Genomic DNA, 21,045 nt, shown 5'->3' with positions numbered 1-21,045 from the left:
CTCCTGTACTGGTTGGTCAGTGCCTACGATTACAACAACCTGCTCCGCAACGCCAGGAAATATGGTCTGCACTCGAATCTTGAAAGGAAAGCCTGTCAATCGGCAACATTTCGCGCGTAAGGGGCCCAGGCTGCTCTCTCCCAGACCAATAACAATATCCCACCCGTCTCGCTGCATGTGTCCTACAATTTACCGGTTCCGCAAAAGTGCCTGAGTGCTATTCGAGTCGCAGCTGACTAGATCTCCCTACGCCGCACTGACGGTGTATGTGTCTCACTTCGTATTGTCGCCTTATGGGGCAGCGACGTCCACGGATGTCTACCTATATATCAGGCAAACGCACCCTTCCTGAAGTTGGCCAAGAAAGACCGAGGACGCGTGATATTACTTCTCAGTGCGTATGGAAGGCGTTCCTACATTGAATTCCCCGCTCGTAGTTCATGCAATTGAAGTATCAGTTCATTGGTCTCCTCCGAGTACAAGATACAGATTGACATCCTTTCACCTTTCCATGCTAGGGACACTGTTGTACATACAACACGGGCACCTGTTTTTCTCCTCAACAACATGCAGTCTCCGACGCGCGAGATACCAAAGCCAACTGCCATCAGAGCTCATCGGTGAGAGCCCTTCCCCTGCTCGCTGTTCACCGGTCACCGCTCGTTAGATGGAACTGGACACATGCATATCAGCAGACCCACCTGGGCAAGAGCCCTCTTCATAGGGGTCTTTGTCGAAGTCCAACTTATAGTGGGCGTTTGAATGGGTGTACCACTTCCTAATGCGCTTGACTATGACGTCGAACGCTTCATACGTCCGTCCATCGCGATCAAGGACGTATAGGAAGGCTGATCTCTGTCTGGAATAATGCCCAGCTGATCGGAAAATCGCCTGGAGCGCTGGACTATCCTTGGGAGGCATCTGTGGCGCTTCCTCGAGGAACCTATTGGGGGGCACTCCGCTACCTGAAGCGTGCGTGCCTTCTTCAGCTGATGAAACCAAATCCGGTTTACGCGCCCTCGAACTCGCCAATCGCGCATGTGCGGAAGACCGTCTAGTCTTCCGCTTCTTCTTCTTTGGTTTCTCCGGAGTCTCCTCCGCCACACGCTCCTCCCACCTGAGATATTCTGCATGGGTGTTGGGAAGCGGTGGTGAATCGAGGAGCGGATATTGATTCCTATGAAACTCGCTGTAAGACCAGGCAGGGCCTGCGCCTACGAAGCTGGCGATATGTTCCAGAGACTCGTCCTCTCTGAACAGGTACTGACCGGCGATGAAGTTCTGTTGATGGGCCTTCGTCAGCACCCCACTGAGAGTCATCTCCCGATCTCCCGAGGAGGCCGACCAAGCGAACGACTTGATCTCGGTGATGCACAGCTTGGGGCCCCTATGCGTAACCACCTGGTACGCATGGCCACCTGGCACTGGGACCTCTTCTTCAAACATCACGACAGTCGTCATATCTGGTACGCGTCGATCCTTGATAGCTTCGATGTACTAGAAGAAAACTGAGTGCAATGCTACAACAACGTTTCGAGCGTGACATTCACCTTGCTGACGTCCGCATCCAAATCCGCGCGACCCCGTTGGCGCGAAGAGGAACGTTTGCGCTTTCTGTGTCGTGATAGGTAAGCAGGGAAAGCAAAAATTGTACGGTGGTCATGTTACCTCTTGTCATCCTTTTCCCAGTGCCAAGCCACAGCCTGAAGCTGAGAGTATTGATCAAGTTTGAATCCTCCATTCTCAGAATCTCGGCTGCGAAGGCGCGGAAAAAGGAAGGTTTCGAGCAGTGTTTGGAACGTCGCTGAATTGAGTGCTTCATCGAGAGGATTGGTGAGAGCAGACGCGATTTGCGAACCCAACTTGCGTTCTGCAGCCCTCAACAGCGAAGGAAACTCGTGATTGCGGATTGGTACGAGAATAGTACTCTCGCCTGGCGAATGTGACATAGCTGGTGGTGTGCAAGGTAGCTGAGGCACAGCGGCTGGCGAAGGTGAATGCTGCGCGGAGACAGGAGGGACGGGGTTGTCGGGCGACGATTGTACTTCTAGCGCCAGTTCATGGAAGGAGGGAGGGGTGGATAGTGCATCGGTAGAAGGGCTTTCCGTGTTGTTGTGCGTCGACCCACGAAACTGGGGAAGGTCCTCGTCGTCGTCGTCGTCGTCGTCATCGTCGTCGTCGTCGTCGTCGTCATCGTCGTCGTCGTCGTCGTCGTCGTTGTCCTCTTCGTACTCATCCTCGTTGTACGCGTCCTCATCGACCTCGTCCTCCTCGTCCTCGTCCTCGTCCTCAACAGAACCAACCCTTGGTGCAAGCCGCAAACCGAGTTGCCTACCGCCTTCCTCTTGCTCCGAAACGTCGCTGTCGACAGGATTGCGAGGGACTCGACGTCGTCGCCCTGGAGGTCGAACCACTGGGCTGGAATCCTCTTCTGAGACAGGATTTGCAGATCGAGGTGTTTGTGGCGCGCTGTCTGGTACGTGGAATAAGTCAATGGGATCGGGGCTGAAGATATCGCGTGGGTCAGGAGGCATGATGAACGTGGATGGAACGAACACAAGCTTGTTGGAATACCATCGCGCCGTGCAAGTCTTATGACTGCCAATGAGTGGGACGCCATCGATGAGAAACGGTATTGATTGAATCGAGAACTACAGAAGGACTTGACTATCTGGCAGTGGCAAACAAAGAAAGCCGCTTTGGGCAAACAATAGCAAGAACAAAAGTGGAAACGTGAACGAGGCAAGGTTCATCTGATATAATCACGTGAACAACCGTGGGAAGCCACCACATAAGACCTCTTCAACGCGCACTTGATGCCTCGTCTCCAATCTCTCCACGCTGTAGCCTTCACTCGGCTTCGTTTCTGTCATGCCTTCAGTAACAGCCCAGATGCAAACGCTTTCGGTAAGTTCTCCCCATTTTCTTGATGGTCGCTGTACCAATGACCGTGTACAGCTCGACGAGGCCCCAGCTACTCCCCGACAACAGCACAGCGACAGGTCGGGGGGCACAGCTGAGCCACACACCCAGAACAAGTCTTCGCGCAGGTCGTCGCGCCGCCGTCCTCGCCGAGTTAGTCCTTACCCATTGCCGCCGCGCGAGGAGTGTCTCGAGGCCAAGAGCCGCGGAAAGTGCATGTGCTTTGGCTTCTACGCCGACGCAGGTACTTTTCAAAAGGCGATGATTTCCCGCTTCCCCGACCAGCTCAAAGACAGAGATCCATATGACATGACATTGCTCTGGTCGACTGTGCTATACCTTCGCAGGATCATTGGATGCGCAGACCTCGATCTCCATATTGGAACTGTCTCTCAGCGAGTGAAGGATCAGATCCCTTCGATCGAGGACGACGTCGGCGAGTCGGTCATGATTGTCGGTTTATTCCCGCTAGATGTGGAGGCATATGAGAGGAGGATCACACAAGAAGGTGCAGATGAAATCAGCCGATTTGTTGGGATGCCCCCAACGTGGTGGGAGGCGAAACTGCTCTGTTGAGAGGTGAACGGGTACGTGGATCGGTCACTTTAACATTGAGTACCCCCGAAGGCTTATTCCTCGGCTGCGCCAGATCTATACAGTAGACTACCTCATAATGCATAGGGTCGGTACCCCCATTTCCGTATGCTTTATGGGACACTATGCATGTTCAGACGGCCTATTGAGCACGAAGCGCCAGTTTGGTAGCCTCTGCGGCGATATGCATCATCAGATATGACCTCATGCATTATGAAGTAGTATACTGTATGTTGCACTAGGCTTGGATCTCCTATGGCATGACGAGTTTTATGATCATATTGATACTCTCCTGCTTTCTATCGCAATGCTAGTGTGTTAGTGTCAGTCCGCTTCACTCCAGTGTTCAGGAACACAATGTCCGTGTGATCGTAAGGGTGACTATGGTTGAGTATTGTGGCCCGTCTGTGCTGTTCCTCAACTGTGCCTCCAGCTGAATCTGTCATGGGCCTAGAGGACATGCGTTCTCTCCCGCTCGCGCCCTTATGCACAGAACACTAGGCCTCCACCGAGCGTGACGAAGGACTTGCCCTTGCCACTCTACGCATGTGTAGCTGACATCCATCCTTCGCCGTTGTCGTGCTGATGGTGTCGACTAAGCTTGGACGTGATTTGACTGAAACAACAGTTCAGTCCATCTAACGGACGTTTGTCTGCGTAAACGCGACCAATAAACTTTGCTTTTTCGCCTGGGATGATAACCTTCAAGTACTTTACCGGTGTTCGTGGCGACATTGTCGAGTCTGCGGAGGAATATCACATCAGCGCCTAGTCGTGGGAACAGTAGATGTCAATAAATCCAGGCCTGGCCCCGACCTTTGTCCACGTACGCTACAGCACCTCGTCGAAAGCATTGCCATGTCCTCGGTAACGGCTCAGCTGCAAGCACTTTCGGTGAGTTTGCCTAATCTCTTGTATTGATGCAAGTCCGGTTTATGTTGCATAGCTCGAGGAGACCCCAACCACCACTGCCCAACCACGGCATCCGTTAAAGGATGCAGAGGTCGACGACGCTGACGTGCAGAAAAAGACCACGCGCCTTCGTACACGCCGCGGTCCTCGCCGAGTTAGTCCTTATCCATTACCTCCGCTCGAGGAGTGCCTCCAGGCCAAGAGGCGCGGAATGTGCATGTGCTTTGGCTTCTACGCCGGCCGAGGTGCTCTCCAGAAGGCGATGATTTCCCGCTTCCCCGACCAGCTCAAAGGCAGAGATCCATATAACATAACCTTGCTCTGGCCGACCGTGTTGTATCTTCGCAGGATTACTGGATGCGCAGAAATCGATCTCCATGCCGGGATTGTTTCCCAGCGAGTAAAGGATCAGATTTCTTCGATCGAGGACGATGTCGGCACCTCCGTCTTGATCCTCGGTTTATTCACGCTGGAATTGGAGACATATGAAAGAAGGATCACACAGGAAGGTGCTGATGAAATCAGCCGACTTGTTGGGATGCCCCCAACGTGGTGGGGGGCGCAACTGCTTGTTTGAGAGGGGAACCGGTACGTAGATTGGTTATCTCATCATTGGTTTGCTCCGAATGCTTATTCCCCTGCTGCGCCAGATCTGTAGTGTGCGCTCTGCTGGGATTTCCTCTATGACCGTGTCCGTTCTCATCATCGTGTTGCTACTCTCCTCTCACCTATCGCAATGGCATACTGGCACTTTGCTCGATGTTCGTGAACACGATGTGCGTGTGATCGTAAGGGTAGCTAGACGTCGCATCGCTTTGAATATTCTGGCACATCTGTGCTTAATCTGGAAACCACGTCGTACTAGTAACAGACTCCCAAGGTCATGTCTTGACGTCGCTCACCTACCCGGCTCAGCATTGGGCTCGTGAATATGCGTGTCGGATTGTACGCTGCGACACAGTACCTCGGGGAAGGGGGACATGGTGGCGGGTAGGATTGCATAGCGGGAGCTCGACTCCATTCTTCGAATTCATGTGAAACCGCAGGGTCCGCCCTTTCAGCTACAGCAACTTCGCGAGTCTGCTCTAATATAACTCTCGGAAGAACAGGTTATGTAAACCATAGAAGCGTTTATCCCATCGTACGAGACTCAATCTCTGCCCAAAGATCATGAGTATGTACTTGCGGTCCGAAGCGACGAAAGGGCTGTTATCCACACGCCTCTCCGTGGGAAATCGCTTGTAGACAATACGGCGAACGCAACCTTTCCAACCGACGCTATGGTACTCTGCCTACATCCCCGCCATGTCCTCGTTCAGGTCTCAAATGCAAGCGATGTCGGTGAGTCCTCCTGCTAAATGGACCTACAATGAGACGGGATCTGTTACGTTGCATAGCTAGAGGAGCGTCACGAAGTTAGTCAACAACGGGATAGCGACAAGTCGAAAACGGGAGCTGAGCCACACGCGCAGACAGAATTATCGCACCAATCGAAGGACGATCTCCAAGTCAGTCCTTACCCGTTGCCGCCGCTCGAGGAATGCCTCGAGGCTAAGAGAGCGAAACACTGCATGTATTTCGGCTTCTACGCTGGCCGCGACGGAGTCCAGAAGGCGTTGATCTCCTCCTTCCCTGAGGAATTCGGGAACAGGTACCCAGACGACATCTCCATCCTCTGGCCCGCCCTCCTGTACCTTCGCGCGATCACTAAATGCGATGAACTCGAACTCCATGTCGGGGTCGTGTCTCAGCGCGTCAAAGACCAGATTCTTTCAATACAGGAACCCGTCGGCGCTTCTGTTCTCGTCCTAGGGTTGTTTCCACTGGACAGGGAGGCTTTTGAGAGAAGAATCACTCAGGAAGGGGCTAATAAGATCAGCAAGCTTTTTGGGACCCCGCCAACGTGGTGGAGGATTTCCCAGGTGACCGAAGGAGAGTAGACGGGTATGTGGATTGGCTATCCATTGCTGTGCCATTAGCGTTGAACGTTGAGTCTTGTCCACCCCCAGATCTGCAAGGTGCGCTTTGTGCCGGATGCTGTGTGGTCATCTTGCTGTTCCGTTGTTCCCCGTCGCTGCCCTATATGCATGATTCAATCTGATCCTACGAAGACATAACATGACTGTGCTCGTCGTTAGATGAGACCTTCCGACCGCGCGTGGTCGTCCTTCGTTCGTAGTGGTTTCTATCATTGTACGAGGTTATGAGTCGACGTGTCCCTCCAGCTGATAAAGAACTTACTATGTCAGTGCATGATCTGCCCTCGAAACGATAGATTGGGCGACAGGACTAGCACCGCGGAGCACCACTAGCCCAGCTGTCTTACGATAATAGCGGGGTTCAGGTCACTCTTTTCATCACTGTAAATGCCGTAAATACAGAGTTATCAACCCGGAAAAGCTATCGAGACGGGTGCACGAGCATACGTGCAACATCGCGTCTTATGATCTGCTGTATATATCCATGTCCTGATGCCAGAATTGGATCCTATGAGATCTCAGAAAATCTTCGCACCACTGATTGAAGCCTCGCTCGGGATCTTCCAAGTCGATTGAAAGCGGAGAGGAAAAGGCACTGCACCTGTGAATACGCCCAAGGGTAACATGGTACCTGGGGCTGGTGCTAGGTTACTATGCAGGTTCCATAGTCCAACTTCCACCACTCGGAGGAGCTTTAGAAGCACAGCAGCTTAATCGCTGGAGAGTCTTGGAGAGAGGAAGAGAGTTTCCTCGTAGTCAGACTGCGGCATAAGTCATGGAAGACCGGGAGATACTGGTTAGCGCTTGCGAGTCGGGAACGCGGAAACACACGACTCCGTCCGCTACCACCACCACCGTACTCAGCGCGGACGCCCCGCGATCCAGCCAGCTTCTCTTTACTCACTCGCGGAGCCAATCCAGCGGGCTCGTCCTAGGTTCCAAATATGTCCAGTATGCAGCATCTCGGCAAGGGCATCGTCCGCGCCGCCAAGAACTATACCAAGGGATACTCGGACGTCCAGGCAAAAGTCCGTGAGGCGACATCAAACGACCCATGGGGTCCATCGGGCACGCAGATGAACGAGTTGGCACAGATGAGCTACAACCAGTGAGTGGTCCCCCGAGACGCTGTCCGCAGTCGCCTCATCTACCGGCAGAGACCACTTCGTGGAGATCATGGAGATGCTGGACAAGCGGTTGAACGACAAGGGCAAGAACTGGAGGCACGTTTTCAAGGTCAGCTTATCTATGTTTCTCTGTGTTCGTATTGCCTCCAAAGCTCATGTCGCGTCGCATGCGTAACCACTATCAGTCTCTCACGGTGCTCGACTACCTGCTGCACGCGGGCTCGGAGAACGTTGTAGTCTACTTCAAGGACAACATCTACATCATCAAAACGCTGAAGGAGTTCCAGTACATCGACGAGGAAGGTAAAGACCAGGGGGCCAATGTTCGCCAGAAGGCCAAAGACATCACCAACCTCCTCCAGGATGAGTCTCGTCTGCGCCGGGAACGGCGCGACCGTGCTTCGATGCGCGATCGTATGGCCCGCGGGCGTCCTGACGGCGGCGACGATGACGAAGGTGACGAGAATACCCGGAGGCGATCACAGAGCGTGCCCGGGGGCGGGCGGAGGCGGAATGGCAACCGCGAGGACGACGACCTGCGGAAGGCGCTTGAGGAGAGCAAGCGGACAGCGGAGGAGGAGATGGCGCGGCAGAGGTTGACGGCAGAGGAGCGGGACTTGCAACAGGCGATCCGGCTGAGCGAGGAGGAGGAGGCGAAGCGGAACGCGGCGCTGTCGGACACGAACGCCGCGTCCTTGTTCGATGAGTCGCAGCAGCAGCAGCAGCAGAGCACGAATCCGTTCCCGCTCGTTGACACGTCGTTCCAAGCACAGCCGCAATTTCTCCAGCAGCAGTATACCGCTGTCCCTCAGCAGTTCACGTCTTTCAACCCGTACCAGCAGCAGGCGCAACAGGAGGCGATGCAGGTGCGCACTTTTGGTACATCGTAATTGCGGCGACCTCTCACGGGCAGACGTGCAGGCGGAGTATATGCGTCAGCAGCAGGAGTGGCAGATGCAGCAGCAACTCCAGGCGCAGCAGTTGCAACAACAACAGCAACAAGAGGAATGGATGCGCCAGCAACAATTGCTCCAATACCAGCAGCAGCAACAGCATTCGCAGTTCCTGATGCCACAGCAGCAGCCGCTCATGCCTCAGGCGACTGGATTCGGGTACGCTTTCTTAGACTTTTCCGCCACGACATTATTTGACATCTCGTTAGCTCGAATAATCCCTTCGCACCCACGCTCTCCGTCTCGCCGTCGTTGCAACAGCCAAATCCCTCTCCAGGACCACAGACCGCGAGCCCAGTCTCGTTTAACCTCCAGGGCACGTACGCGAACGGGCCCCAGTCGACGTCTCCGCCCCCGACGTCGCACTCAGCGCCTCCGGCGCAGCGTCAGAACACGATCCCTGCGGTCAAGACGCGGGCGGATGACGAGCACTCGAGGCTCGCGAGCCTGCTCGCGAACCGTGAGGAAGGCATTGACACGTTCGGCAACTGGGGGAACCTGCGGTGGGTTTCCCTTGACTATTCTTACTCAAAGCTGGCGCAACTGATTTGGATCTGTTATGTAGATACGGACAGCAGGCTGCGCGGCTTGTCGGGCAGCCGACGGGGGCGCAGCACAACAGCCACAATCCATTCGCGGCCCAACAGCAACAGCAACAGCAGCAGGTCAACAGCGATCAGCCGTTCTTCTCGATCTAGTTTGCGCGTCTACGTTTGTGTATGTGTTCTTGTTAGTATTCTTTATTGCGTTCCTTCCCCGTTCACCGTGTCACTATGTCCCCGTCCGCGCGCCCTCGCATCTTTTAAGCCAGGTTGATGCACTGCTCCTTCTGTTCCGTATTCGTGTCCCTAGGATTTCACCGAACACGCGACGCCCGCTAAACTGATATATCACGACGCTGTTGATGACGAGTACCCGAAGATACTGTACTGTTCTAGTTTCTGTGGTCGCTAAGCTGCTGCTGTATATTCTCGTATACCCAGTGCGACTATGAATGGGAGCGTGGAGGGGGGTATGTATGATGCTTAATTGGCAGAGGGCGGCAGCTGGTGAAAGACTAGTACAGCACGAGGGACGTTAACACGCCCTCCTTGGTGTCGTAAGATTGAGCGGAGACGATGCTACAACGCGACGTGGTGTTGCGACGCGACCCATGAGAAGGATAATCGATGATCTTTGGGATGCCTTATGCTCATGCCCGTGCTCGGTTCAGGCCCTACTCGACATGCACTCAGCCTTCTTTGCAGGTTAGCTCGATGCACTCAAGAACGGATTTCTTCCGCATTCTTGTAAAGTACCAATACCGACGACCTTTCTCTAGGTTATACCCACTGTCGTGGACTCTTAAACACTTCGAGCATCTTGAACTCTTCACTACCCTCCTCGGTACCTATTTCCGACATGTATTCCCAGCGCGCCGTCTCCGGCAGGCTCATAAGAACGTTCTCGACCTGTACGCCTGGTGTCGACAGGCCGAACTTTGTCCCGCGGTCGTATACGAGGTTGAACTCGACGTAGCGGCCCCGGCGGATAAGCTGCCATCGCCGCTTGCGCTCGTCGACCGGCGTGTCTCTACGGCGTTCCAGTATTGGCATGTATGACGGCAAAAACGCATCGGCGCAGGACTTGACGAACGCGAAGATCTCGTCAGGTGTCCGCGGACGAGGGGCAGACGCGTCGGTGAGGAGCGGGAGTGGCTCGTCGCAGAGATCGTCGAACCGAATGCCGCCCACGCCCCTGTGCTCGCCACGGTGCGGGATGAAGAGATAGCTGTCGCACGACTTCTTGAACGCAGGATAGAGCTCGGGACCGTACGCGTCGCACGCGGCCTTGAGCGTCGAGTGGAAGTGCACGACGTCCTCTTCGAAGAGGTAGCACGGGGTGAGGTCCGTGATGCCCCCAAACCACCATGCGACGAGCTGGGGGAGAGCCGCCGCCGGAGCCGTCGGCAGGCGGCTACTCGGTGATCTCGAAGTAGCGGTAGTTCGCGTGCACGGTGGGCACGCTCGGGTTGCGCGGGTGGATGACGAGGCTAAGGCCGCCCGCGGAAAAGGGCAGGATGCCCATGCTGCCTGTGCACGCTGCGAGCGCGTGCTCCGTCGCCATGTTCGCGATCGCGGCTGGGGGGAGCTGCCCGTGGATCATCGAGATGTTCACGCCCGCCTTCTCGAGCAGGCTGCCTGGATGGTCGGGGGCGCTGAACGTGCACGAGACGCCTCGCCCCCCCTGTGCGCGGTCCCAGGCGCGTCGCTTGAAGGCTGGGGCGGTCGGGTCTGCAGCTTCGAGCGCGGCCACGATGGTGGTTTGCAGGTTCTCGATGTAGAATGTCATCCGCTCGCGCATGGTCGTCATATGTCAGTCATCCGTTGTTTCAAATTACTTGACTACTCATCGGCTGTGTCGTGCACAATCACCTGGTGATTGAGAAGCAGTGTTTGTGGGTGCGCGTGAGTTGTCTACCATCGATAACATAGCATGGAGACAATGGTCAGTCGCATGGACCCATATACGGACCTGGAGTTGTGCTCAACGTCAGATGGGACGACTAATCAACAGTATCTAGTCATTTACCTCGCGCTGTGGGGCCTTCATGCAGATGCTTCTGAACGGTGGACCATGATTATGCTCATATGTGTGTTCGCTCTTTAGTTGATCTGTGTGTGTTTCCTTCCGAGGGTTGATAACCAACTGATCTTTCGGACTGCGCAAGAGATATTGGAGGCCCGAGTCAGTCGCGTCTCAGCGCTTTCAATCACGCGTACTATGGGTCGCTCAAGCTGCTATGGTCTTCGCCATTCATTGAATGAGCGCGGAAGAGGGACAGACACGTTGAAAAGCGGCTTCAACAAAGGAGTTCGCCAAGAAGCATGCTCTAGACATGTTAAAATCGTCCGACATCTTTCATGGGCGCTTCAGAACATGCGGCGCGTGATAACAGCGTGTTATGTTAACCCTTGAAGGTTCCCTCTTTCTCCTGCCCCAAAGCTATTCGAGGCGACTCGTAGGGGTTCAAAGGCAATGCAAGATTATCATCAGGATGCGGGAAGACAGGGAACGGGGAAGGAGGGGAAGGCAGGGATGTGGAGAGTCTGAGAAGCGTTTGGGGCGGGGGAAGCCACGTTGAGTTTAGCGATTCGAGCTCCGACCGAATATAGATGCCCTTGACCTCGACAGCGTTTCCACCTTGACCTTGTCCCTCCGGTACCCTCCATCCTCTGACGACCCATCCCTCCTCTAGTCCCGGTTCTATTTCTTCATGTACGTGTCTTTCGTTTTGCTCGGGCGTGTGCAGGATCGCAGCGGTGGTAGAGATGGCGCCGAGGGCGTCCGACGCGTCGATCCGCAGTTTTCTTGTTCAGTCGCGCTGACGTTGGACTTGCAGAATGCGCGAAATCGTCCATCTGCAGACTGGCCAGGTGAGTATGACGTGTCGTTCGGACGTGGCCCCAAATCTGACTCGTTGGTGCATTATAGTGTGGTAACCAGATTGGTGAGCGGCGTCGACAGCCAGCGATATCCATCTTCGATCGCTCATGCATGCTTCTGCGCAGGTGCCAAGTTCTGGGAGGTCGTCTCCGATGAGCACGGCATTGAGGCGGATGGTGTTTACAAGGGCAACAACGATCTCCAGCTCGAGCGTGTCAACGTCTACTACAACGAAGTCGGCGCAAATAAGTATGTGCCTCGTGCGGTTCTCGTTGATCTCGAGCCTGGAACCATGGACTCTGTCCGCTCCGGTCCCCTCGGCAACCTCTTCCGCCCCGACAACTTCGTCTTCGGCCAGAGCGGTGCCGGTAACAACTGGGCGAAGGGTCACTACACGGAGGGCGCTGAGCTTGTCGACTCCGTTCTCGACGTTGTCCGCAAGGAGGCTGAGGGCACCGACTGCCTGCAGGGTGCGTGTCTATTGTGACGTCGTCACACATGTCACATGTGACTGCATAAACTGACGCCTAGCTGTTGGCAGGCTTCCAGATCACCCACTCGCTGGGTGGTGGTACCGGTGCAGGCATGGGTACCCTCCTGATCTCGAAGATCAGGGAAGAATACCCCGACCGTATGATGGCCACGTTCTCCGTTGTCCCTTCGCCGAAGGTGTCTGACACCGTCGTTGAGCCGTACAACGCAACCCTGTCCGTTCACCAGCTCGTCGAGAACTCGGATCAGACGTTCTGCATTGACAACGAGGCGCTCTACGATATCTGCTTCCGCACACTCAAGCTCACGACACCCACCTACGGTGATCTCAACCACCTCGTCTCGATTGTCATGTCCGGTATCACGACGTGTTTGCGCTTCCCTGGACAGCTTAACTCCGACCTCAGGAAGTTGGCTGTCAACATGGGTAAGTATTTGGTTGCTTCCACACGTAGAAGACGCTTACGTTCTCGTCGCGCAGTTCCATTCCCTCGTCTTCACTTCTTCATGACCGGTTTCGCTCCCCTCACTGCTCGCGGCAGCCAACAGTATCGTGCTGTCACCGTCCCCGAGCTCACGCAGCAGATGTTCGATGCCAAGAACATGATGGCTGCCTGCGACCCGAGGCATGGTCGGTACCTCACCGTCGCGGCTGTCTTCCGTGGCAAGGTCGCGATGAAGGAGGTTGAGGAACAGATGCAGAACGTCCAGAACAAGAACTCTGCATACTTCGTCGAGTGGATCCCTAACAACGTCCTCACCGCGCAGTGTGACATCGCACCCCGCGGCCTCAAGATGGCCGTCACCTTCCTCGGCAACTCGACCGCCATCCAGGAGCTCTTCAAGCGTGTCAGTGAGCAGTTCACTGCCATGTTCAAGCGCAAGGCCTTCTTGCACTGGTACACCCAGGAGGGTATGGACGAGATGGAGTTCACCGAGGCGGAGTCCAATATGCAGGATCTTGTCGCCGAGTACCAGCAGTACCAGGACGCCACGTACGTACCGTGGATTATATTTCATGCAATGTCTTATCTGATTGATGTCTTCACAGCGTCGAGGAGGAGGGCGAGTATGGGGAGGAGGAGGTCCCTGTTGAGGAGGAATAAGCGTGTCGCACCTGGGTTGTGCCTCGCTTGCTGCTCTGTTCACCCGAAAAGGTCTACATCGTATACACATTATATTGGTCGCTTTCAGTGTTCTCTGCACGTTTCCCTCTACCGCTTACCCTGCTGTCGTCCGACATGACGCACCGCACGTAACATCCTCCTCACCCTCGCTTTACACGATCATGCGATCGCCCTCCGGTTGGCATTACCGAAGTTACCCTAGTCTGCATACCTGTCTGTCGATTCGTTGTCTGTCGACACTATTCACGAAATTTATGTCAAATTGCCGGAATTCTGCTTGAACTCGTGTCACCCGTCGGAGGCGTCTGCTTAGAATGCGAATTCGTGAATCGGGATGTGAGACGGTGGGAATGGGGAGAACGGATGCCCGTCGAGGTCGCCCGCGCGTCATCGATTTACAGATATGTATACAGTCGCACTTATCGTCAGCGGAAGGCAAATACATATGACTCCTGCTTGCGGTCCCAGCTGGGCAGACACATGAGACCTCTAGCGGCTCGCCGGCTCCAGGTTGATATAGATTCATGAGCTCGGAGCTGTGTCTATCGACGCCCACCGCAGTGCTCGACTCATTCTAAGTGCTAGGGAATCTGCGATGCCCGCGAAGACAGTACCCGACCGGTCCATCAAGATATGCGCCGACCGCGGCGGCACGTTCTGCGACGTGCACGCGTCGTTCCCTGACCCCGAGAGGCCAGACGAGAGGAAGGAGATCGTTGTGAAGCTGCGTGAGTCGCTTTGTTCCGATGTATGTTTCTAACGAGAGGCCATTCAGGAACTGATGGGGATTTGGATGCGAACAGTATCGCAGGACCCGGGGAACTACAGCGATGCCCCGACGGAGGGCATCCGGCGCGTGCTCGAGATCGTTACTGGCGAGCAGATAGCCAGGGGCAGCACCCTGAACACAGACAAGATCGGTGCGTCCGTCTCAGACACCTTTCTGTCGTCCTCGTGCGCCCCGAGCCAGCGTGCTGAGCGCATCCTGCGACGGCGCGCGCAGACTACATCCGGCTGTCGACGACGGTCGCGACAAACGCGCTCCTCGAGCGCAAGGGCCACAAGCACGCGCTGCTCATCACGCGCGGCTTCCGCGACCTCTTGCTGATAGGGAACCAGTCCCGCCCGAAGATATTCGATCTGAACATCCGCCGGCCGCCCCCGCTGTACTCGACCGTCTTGGAGGTCGACGAGCGGGTGACGCTGGTGGGGTACACGTCTGACCCGAAGGCCGAGCAACATGCGGTCCAGTTCGACGAGCAGGGGAGGGTGAAGAGGGGGTACAGAGGGAAGGGGTGGGACGGGCAGGGCGACGCGGAGGGCACGGGGGAGGTCGTGCAGGGGTTGTCGGGCGAGGCGGTGAGGATCATGCGGAGACCTGGTGCGTTTCCTCCTCCCTGTCGAGCGCATACGTCTCATACTCCTTTGAAATTCCGGTCGCTGTCGGGCGCACGCACATACGTTACAGACATGGTCAAGGTGCGCGAAGACCTGCAGAAGCTCCACGCCGACGGTTACCGCTCGATCGCGATCGTCTTCGCGCACTCGTACACATATCCCGAGCACGAGCTCCAGGTCGCCGCGCTCGCGCGCGCGCTCGGCTTCACGCACGTCTCCGCGTCTTCGCAGCTGCTGCCGATGATCAAGATGGTGCCGCGGGGCGTGTCGTCCACCGCGGACGCGTACCTCACCCCGATCCTGCGCGAGTACCTCGACGGGTTCTTCTCGGGCTTCGACGCGAAGCTGAGAGACGGCAAGGTGATGAGCCCGCGGGTGGAGTTCATGGGCAGCGACGGGGGCTTGCTGGACCTGACCAACTTCTCGGGGCTCAAGAGCATATTGAGCGGGCCCGCTGGGGGCGTGGTGGGGTATGCGCTGACGAGCTGGGACGAGGAGAGGAAGATTCCGATCATTGGGTGCGCATATGGTCTCCTCGGCATCTTATTGCTACCCCGAACTGACCATGCGCTTGCAGCATCGATGTCGGAGGGACTTCCACGGACGTATCGCGCTACGCCGGACGCTACGAGGTCGTGTATGAGACGACTACTGCTGGCGTCACGATCCAGTCTCCTCAGCTGGACATCAACACCGTCGCCGCAGGTGGAGGGTCCTGCCTCACCTTCCAGAATGGTCTCTTCCTCGCGGGCCCACACAGTGCGGGTGCCGAGCCTGGTCCGGCATGCTATCGGTGCGTCGCTCTTGCTCTACTGCTGCTTGAGTGGTAGACTGAGAAGTTCCTCGTCCACAGCAAGGGCGGTCCCTTGGCGGTGACGGACGCGAACCTGGTGCTCGGTCGTCTCGTACCGGACTACTTCCCGAAGATCTTTGGCAAGTCGGAGAAGGAGCCCCTTGACATCGAGGCGTCGCGATCTGCGTTCGACAAGCTCGCTCAGGAGATCAACGCTTCTGTCAGCGAGGACAAGAAGATGGATCTCGATGAGATTGTCTACGGGTAGGTGCAGAGCATCTAGGACATACCGCGCTCAGGAATAACGTGGGATTGATAGGTTCATCAAGGTCGCCAATGAAACGATGTGCAGGCCGATCCGTGCTCTCACTGAGGCGAGAGGGTACGCGACGTCGAGACACATGTGAACCATATTCAATTCTATGCACGCTGTCCCACTTGCTGACGCACTCCGCGCCAGCCTCGCAAGCTTCGGAGGCGCAGGCGGCCAACACGCATGCGAGATTGCCCAGCTGCTCGGGATCAAGACCATCCTCATCCACCATTACAGCTCCATCCTCTCCGCGTACGGTCTCGCTCTCGCAGATCGGTACGCATATACACACTTGTCTTGTCGAGTGTCGCTAACGCACCTACCCCTAGTGCGTATGAGCTGCAAGAGCCCTCGTCGACCTTCTACACCGCCGAAAACCGCCCCACCCTCAAGGCACGTCTGGACAGGCTCGATGCCCAAGTGCGCGAGGAGCTCAAGCGCCAAGGCTTCGAGGACGCGCGCGTCCACACCGAGCGCATGCTCAACATGCGCTTCGACGGCACCGACACCGCGCTCATGGTCGTCCCCGCGCCCGAGGACGGCGACGGGCACGAGGACTTCGAGGCCGCGTTCCGGCGCGTGTACAAGGCCGAGTTTGGGTTCCTCCTTGACACGAAGTCGATCATCGTTGACGACGTGAAGGTGCGCGGGATCGGGAAGACGTTCGACACCCTCGGCGAGTCCGTGTACAAGGAGGTCGAGAGGCTCGAGAGGAAGCCGGTCGATAGGTCGAGGGCGGACTCGACATACAGCACGTACTTTGACGGCGTTGGACGCGTGCAGGATACCCCGGTGTTCTTGCTCACGTCGTTGAAGCTCGGGGACACGATCAAGGGCCCGGCCATGATTATTGACAACACGCAGACGATCGTGCTCATACCCGGGGCGACGGCTGTCTTGACGAGCAAGCAGTTGTATATCACGCTCGAGGACGATAAGGAGAAGAAATAAACAAGTAGGATATAGACGTTGTGTAGGATTGCCCGGCTGTAGTATGCCATGCATCGTAGAAGTGAAGTGAACTTCGCTGTAGCTATAGTGTTAACCCGATGCACCTGTCAAGATTCTTGATCATGTCCTCAGTCTTTCGAGGTTCCATGTTAGATGGACGCAGGCGTGCAGCCGGAGATGCTGGTGAGCTGAGACGGGCAGTTGACTTGTTTGTAAGTGATTTGCCTGCAACGACGACGTCAGTGCACATATCGTAGCGCTTAGTCGCGCAACACCCACCACTCATTCACGTCACCTCCCGCCCTACATTATGCGATTCGCAAATTCAGAACGCTACGCACCGGAGACACAAGGCATGCACGTACCATTGCCAGCGCCAATGGCACCCGGCCTGCAAGTTGGAGGGCAACTCCGAGCACTGGGAGTCAGATGTGACACCTAGAGTAGGGAAGATGCCAATCAGAGATGGCAGTTTCGACCAACGGGTGGCTCCTACCTCCATACTGACGTCCCCAACCGCCAGAGGGCGCGCCGTATTGTGCCGTGCAGGCGTTGTAGTCTCCTACGCCTCCGCCAGGTGTCTAGGGGGAAGCCACCTCTATCAACCTCTCGCATCGTAATCAGACAAGGGTCAGAACATACGTAAATATCAAAGTCGGTGTCCGTAATACCACCCGCGTTGATGGCCTGGACGATCATCGACTTGCCCGCGGCGGCGCCGGACGTCCACGTAAACTGGTAGCACTTGCAGCACGTTGACGTCGCGGTGTTGCCGTGGCCCGCGAAGCCGTACGAGAGCGTGTTGTTCACGATGATCGGCTGGTACTTGTCGCACGAGAAGGCTAGGTTTCCTGAGGAAGCAAAACACGCGTTCTGCGCGCCCGACGCGGCGGGGCCATTGCTTTTGTTACAGGACTTCACGGGGCCCTTGGCGCCCGAGGAGAGGTTGGAGGCGTACCCGCATGCGGGCTCACAGCTGCGGTGAGACGTATGTCACGTTCAGATATACATACAAGCGGGGGAGAAGATGGGAGACGGCACGTACCAGTCCCATGTAGTAGTCGTCGTGCCTGAGGTTTGAGCATGCAGGCAGGTCGCGGCGGAGAGAGCTGCAAGGATACCGAGGAAGAGGGCGCGAGAAGTGAACATTCTGCAGACGACCCGTGCGATGGTTCAGTGATCCTGATGTCAAACCTTTGGGATCACGCTTTATACATGGTCGCGACATGTCTTCGAAGCCGGAACGTGATCGTATCACCCTCTGACCAGGGCACCTGAAGACGAAATGTCGGAGTTTCTCCCGAAGACACCCTTTGAATGTATGCGTATTCATTGTCGAAAAGGGCCGCCCATGACAACGGTCGCCGAAGAGTAGCTTCTAGTGTAGAGGAGAGAGCATCAGGTGACGCGTCTCAGAGTGCCAATTCATATGGAGACCGGGATTTCCGAAGATTGCCCAAGTTAATATTCAAGAAACTTCCGATTACATGCCCCGAAAACCATTGACGAATGGATTTGCGAACACATGCACATGAGGTTGTATGCGTCGAGTATATGACACTGGTCCTGGAGCCGTCGTCCGACGGGCGAACGACTATGAGCCGTTGTTGTGATGTGTCAACTTTTGGGGTGACGTGCGGCATAACTATGTCAGATGATAGAGAGAACGCTCACAAGTAGTTTGGCGGTGTCCGATTTTCGAGAAGTGCAGCTGTGTCACCATGTTCGAGCATTGATTGACGCGCGGAATCATCCTACCCTAGTCCATCCACATGCAGCAGAAGATGACACAGTGGGAAGCATTGCACTCACAGTCCAGCACTTTCTGCGGCGACTACCGTAAAGTACACCAGTCAAAGAAGCTCAAGTTCGCTCGGCACCCTGAATGAGAGGGGCTGAATGGACCCGATATGCGACTGGGTCACGATTATGCAGAACGAGGCCACACTGAAAGGCGCCGCACCAGGGCGTGAGCGGCTGTGCTGACGATTCTATGATGGGTTCAAAGGAAAAGTCGTTTCGGTTGTATGAAACACCTGTACTTGACAGGAAATCGGCACTCAGCACCCGGCCTATCCTGGTCCCGACTCCTGCCACTCACTCACGGCGTATCAAATGTCTTGGATTCCTGTGACCCCGACCTGTAGCGGTCTCGTATGTGCGAAAGAATGACCTTATTATCAATGTGCGGATGACTTCAGAGGCTGCATAGGATAGCATGATTCAAAGCAATGACAAGAGCAGCTCAAGATAGTACAAGGTGTGAACATCGACCTTGAATGAAAAGCGACGGTATGAGAAAGATCTTCGGAGCTCCCGTGGCGTATTCCGCTCACCTACTGTCGTCACCGCTCAATCCCATGCTCGACCGGGATGCCCAACTCCTCCAGCGCCTTCCTCCCCCTCCCAGTCCAGTACGCTAGCACATCCGCGTGCTCGAACCACATCTTCTGCTCTTCCGGCTCCGGTTTCGCTGCGGCCAGGGGAGAGAGCAGCGACGACGTCGGAACAGCGGTAGCCTCGTCGTTCCCCACCGCGGCGACGTCCTCATCCGCGTGTCCTGTCCGTTCGGTCCCGGGATCGGGAGTGGGCCCGCGCACGCGTTGACGCTTCTTCGGGCGCTTCTGGCCCTTCGACGACTTGCCCTTGTCCACAGAGAGCGTACTGTCGTCCGACTGCGCTCCTTCCTCATCTTCCCTCTTTCTGACGCCCTTCCCATTCGACGCGGCTTCAGCCGAAGAGTGTGGAGCAGCCCGGCTCTCGACAACTCCGACCTCATGTGGCCCTTTCTCCGAAGGCGGTCCGTGCGGACCCCAGAGTCCTCCCGCACGGATCCAAGCAGCGACGTTCGCCTGCGACTTGACCTCGTCGAGGACACCAATGACGGCGAGGAGCGTCGAGTCATAAACGACGTCGGGCATCGCACTGCCGCTGGCGATCTGCTCGAGGAGCGCGGCGCGCTTCTCGAGCTTCCTCTCCTTTCGCTTCCGTTTCTTCGGCGACTCGGCCGGGGGCGCATCGGATTCTGTGGCTACCGTGGCGGTGGCCTGTTCGCCGCTCGCTTCAAGGGTCTCGCCGGCCGCTTCGGCGGCGGCGGCGGCGGCGGCGGAGGCAGAGGCAGAGGCAGAGGCAGAGGCAGAGGCAGAGGCAGAGGCAGCGGCGGTCTCTGCGATGTGCGCTTGCAGCCGCCTGCGCGCGTCGAGGGCAGCATCCCAGTCTTGCTCCTTCTGGAGGCTGTCGAGGTCTTTGACCCGCTGCTCCCCGGAGTACTCCCCGATGCAGACGTGGTTGAAGGGCTGCAGCTCCGCCTTACGTGGGGAGTCGTCCAGGAGGAGCGTCGTCAGTGCCGAGTGCGCTTGAGCGGAAACGTCGACGTCAGGAGGACGTGTGCTGTCGTCGCTCGGCCGAGAAGGGCTGGAACGTTCCGGGGAGCTGCGGGGGGTACTCGCGATGGATGGACGCGGAGAAGATGGGGGATTAGGAAGAGTGGGTTTGGGAGAGAGGAGGGACCAGGGCTTGGCGAGGTCTTTGATCGTCTGTACTTTGCGGACTGTATGCGCCATCAGTCGGTTGATCTGCGTGGACGATATAGGTAACTCACAGTAGTGATCGCTAGACAATCCGAGCGTATCTCGCGCCCACACTGCGAGCAGACGATCCTTGTGCTCTCCGAAACACCTCTCGACCATGTCCTCCACGCTGTGCGGCTGCGCGGATGACCACACCATGACATCCAGCCACTCCTTCGTCTCCGGGTGGAATAGGTAGTCTCTGAAAGCCGGCATGTACGGTCTTGGATGCACGGGACGGAGACGCGGGAGGAAGTTCCCGTGTCTGTCGCGCTTTCTGTCCTCCTGAACTCCAGGGCGATATCTACTCTTCGGTTGGAAGTTATGGGGAGAGCGATGTAGCAGAGTGCCATTTAGATCGAGGACAAGCAGTTTTCGTGAACGCGTAGAGTCTTCGACGCGGGAAGGATCCTGCTCCGCCAGTGCGAGGTAACTCGAGGACGGTGCCTGCGATAGAGGGGGGGTCACGGAGCGCGCATCATCGCGCAT

General features: G+C 56.4%; 8 protein-coding genes across 8 annotated transcripts; 5 read left to right on the top strand and 3 right to left on the bottom strand.

The window, feature by feature from the left end:
- Positions 1 to 443: 443 nt before the first annotated feature.
- Positions 444 to 2,611, bottom strand: DICSQDRAFT_181107 (uncharacterized protein). The gene is made up of 4 exons (XM_007366347.1): positions 1,669 to 2,611; positions 1,551 to 1,614; positions 702 to 1,497; positions 444 to 642 (listed from the first exon to the last, which is right to left on the bottom strand). The coding sequence occupies exons 1-4, from the start codon at positions 2,532 to 2,534 to the stop codon at positions 608 to 610; spliced, it is 1,761 nt and encodes a 586-aa protein (XP_007366409.1). The 5' UTR covers positions 2,535 to 2,611; the 3' UTR covers positions 444 to 607.
- A 260-nt stretch (positions 2,612 to 2,871) lies between these two features.
- Positions 2,872 to 3,498, top strand: DICSQDRAFT_170733 (uncharacterized protein; the record flags this gene model as incomplete). Its single annotated transcript, XM_007366346.1, has 2 exons — positions 2,872 to 2,907; positions 2,959 to 3,498. The coding sequence occupies 2 exons, from the start codon at positions 2,872 to 2,874 to the stop codon at positions 3,496 to 3,498; spliced, it is 576 nt and encodes a 191-aa protein (XP_007366408.1).
- Positions 3,499 to 4,366: 868 nt separating this feature from the next.
- On the top strand, positions 4,367 to 5,173 carry DICSQDRAFT_155547 (uncharacterized protein). The gene is made up of 3 exons (XM_007366345.1): positions 4,367 to 4,410; positions 4,463 to 5,016; positions 5,079 to 5,173. Exons 1-2 carry the CDS (start codon positions 4,375 to 4,377, stop codon positions 5,003 to 5,005), a joined length of 579 nt encoding a protein of 192 aa, XP_007366407.1. The 5' UTR covers positions 4,367 to 4,374; the 3' UTR covers positions 5,006 to 5,016; positions 5,079 to 5,173.
- Positions 5,174 to 7,252: 2,079 nt separating this feature from the next.
- DICSQDRAFT_137092 (ENTH-domain-containing protein) lies at positions 7,253 to 9,507 on the top strand. The gene is made up of 5 exons (XM_007366344.1): positions 7,253 to 7,515; positions 7,565 to 7,643; positions 7,720 to 8,400; positions 8,456 to 8,646; positions 8,697 to 9,507. Exons 1-5 carry the CDS (start codon positions 7,352 to 7,354, stop codon positions 9,301 to 9,303), a joined length of 1,722 nt encoding a protein of 573 aa, XP_007366406.1. The 5' UTR covers positions 7,253 to 7,351; the 3' UTR covers positions 9,304 to 9,507.
- Positions 9,508 to 9,809: 302 nt separating this feature from the next.
- On the bottom strand, positions 9,810 to 10,830 carry DICSQDRAFT_170730 (Coproporphyrinogen oxidase; the record flags this gene model as incomplete). Its single annotated transcript, XM_007366343.1, has 2 exons — positions 9,810 to 10,406; positions 10,483 to 10,830. The coding sequence occupies 2 exons, from the start codon at positions 10,828 to 10,830 to the stop codon at positions 9,810 to 9,812; spliced, it is 945 nt and encodes a 314-aa protein (XP_007366405.1).
- An 859-nt stretch (positions 10,831 to 11,689) lies between these two features.
- On the top strand, positions 11,690 to 13,803 carry DICSQDRAFT_137089 (beta-tubulin 1 tubb1). The gene is made up of 7 exons (XM_007366342.1): positions 11,690 to 11,745; positions 11,870 to 11,903; positions 11,962 to 11,977; positions 12,039 to 12,383; positions 12,455 to 12,832; positions 12,887 to 13,400; positions 13,457 to 13,803. Exons 2-7 carry the CDS (start codon positions 11,871 to 11,873, stop codon positions 13,509 to 13,511), a joined length of 1,341 nt encoding a protein of 446 aa, XP_007366404.1. The 5' UTR covers positions 11,690 to 11,745; position 11,870; the 3' UTR covers positions 13,512 to 13,803.
- A 215-nt stretch (positions 13,804 to 14,018) lies between these two features.
- DICSQDRAFT_106929 (5-oxoprolinase) lies at positions 14,019 to 18,140 on the top strand. Its single transcript, XM_007366341.1, has 14 exons — positions 14,019 to 14,260; positions 14,336 to 14,452; positions 14,536 to 14,913; positions 15,001 to 15,448; positions 15,508 to 15,723; positions 15,784 to 15,987; positions 16,043 to 16,126; positions 16,184 to 16,312; positions 16,366 to 17,212; positions 17,267 to 17,290; positions 17,353 to 17,425; positions 17,484 to 17,568; positions 17,630 to 17,963; positions 18,033 to 18,140. The coding sequence occupies exons 1-9, from the start codon at positions 14,128 to 14,130 to the stop codon at positions 16,985 to 16,987; spliced, it is 2,331 nt and encodes a 776-aa protein (XP_007366403.1). The 5' UTR covers positions 14,019 to 14,127; the 3' UTR covers positions 16,988 to 17,212; positions 17,267 to 17,290; positions 17,353 to 17,425; positions 17,484 to 17,568; positions 17,630 to 17,963; positions 18,033 to 18,140.
- A 1,192-nt stretch (positions 18,141 to 19,332) lies between these two features.
- Positions 19,333 to 21,045, bottom strand: DICSQDRAFT_61852 (uncharacterized protein; the record flags this gene model as incomplete). Its single annotated transcript, XM_007366340.1, has 5 exons — positions 19,333 to 19,449; positions 19,753 to 19,912; positions 19,991 to 20,151; positions 20,239 to 20,401; positions 20,585 to 21,045. The coding sequence occupies 5 exons, from the start codon at positions 21,043 to 21,045 to the stop codon at positions 19,333 to 19,335; spliced, it is 1,062 nt and encodes a 353-aa protein (XP_007366402.1).

Source organism: Dichomitus squalens, assembly GCF_000275845.1.
Source record: "Dichomitus squalens LYAD-421 SS1 unplaced genomic scaffold DICSQscaffold_17, whole genome shotgun sequence".
Lineage (NCBI taxonomy): Eukaryota > Fungi > Basidiomycota > Agaricomycetes > Polyporales > Polyporaceae > Dichomitus > Dichomitus squalens.
The sequence above is the reverse complement of the archived record's forward strand: the minus strand, read 5'-3'. Positions and strand labels throughout refer to the sequence as shown.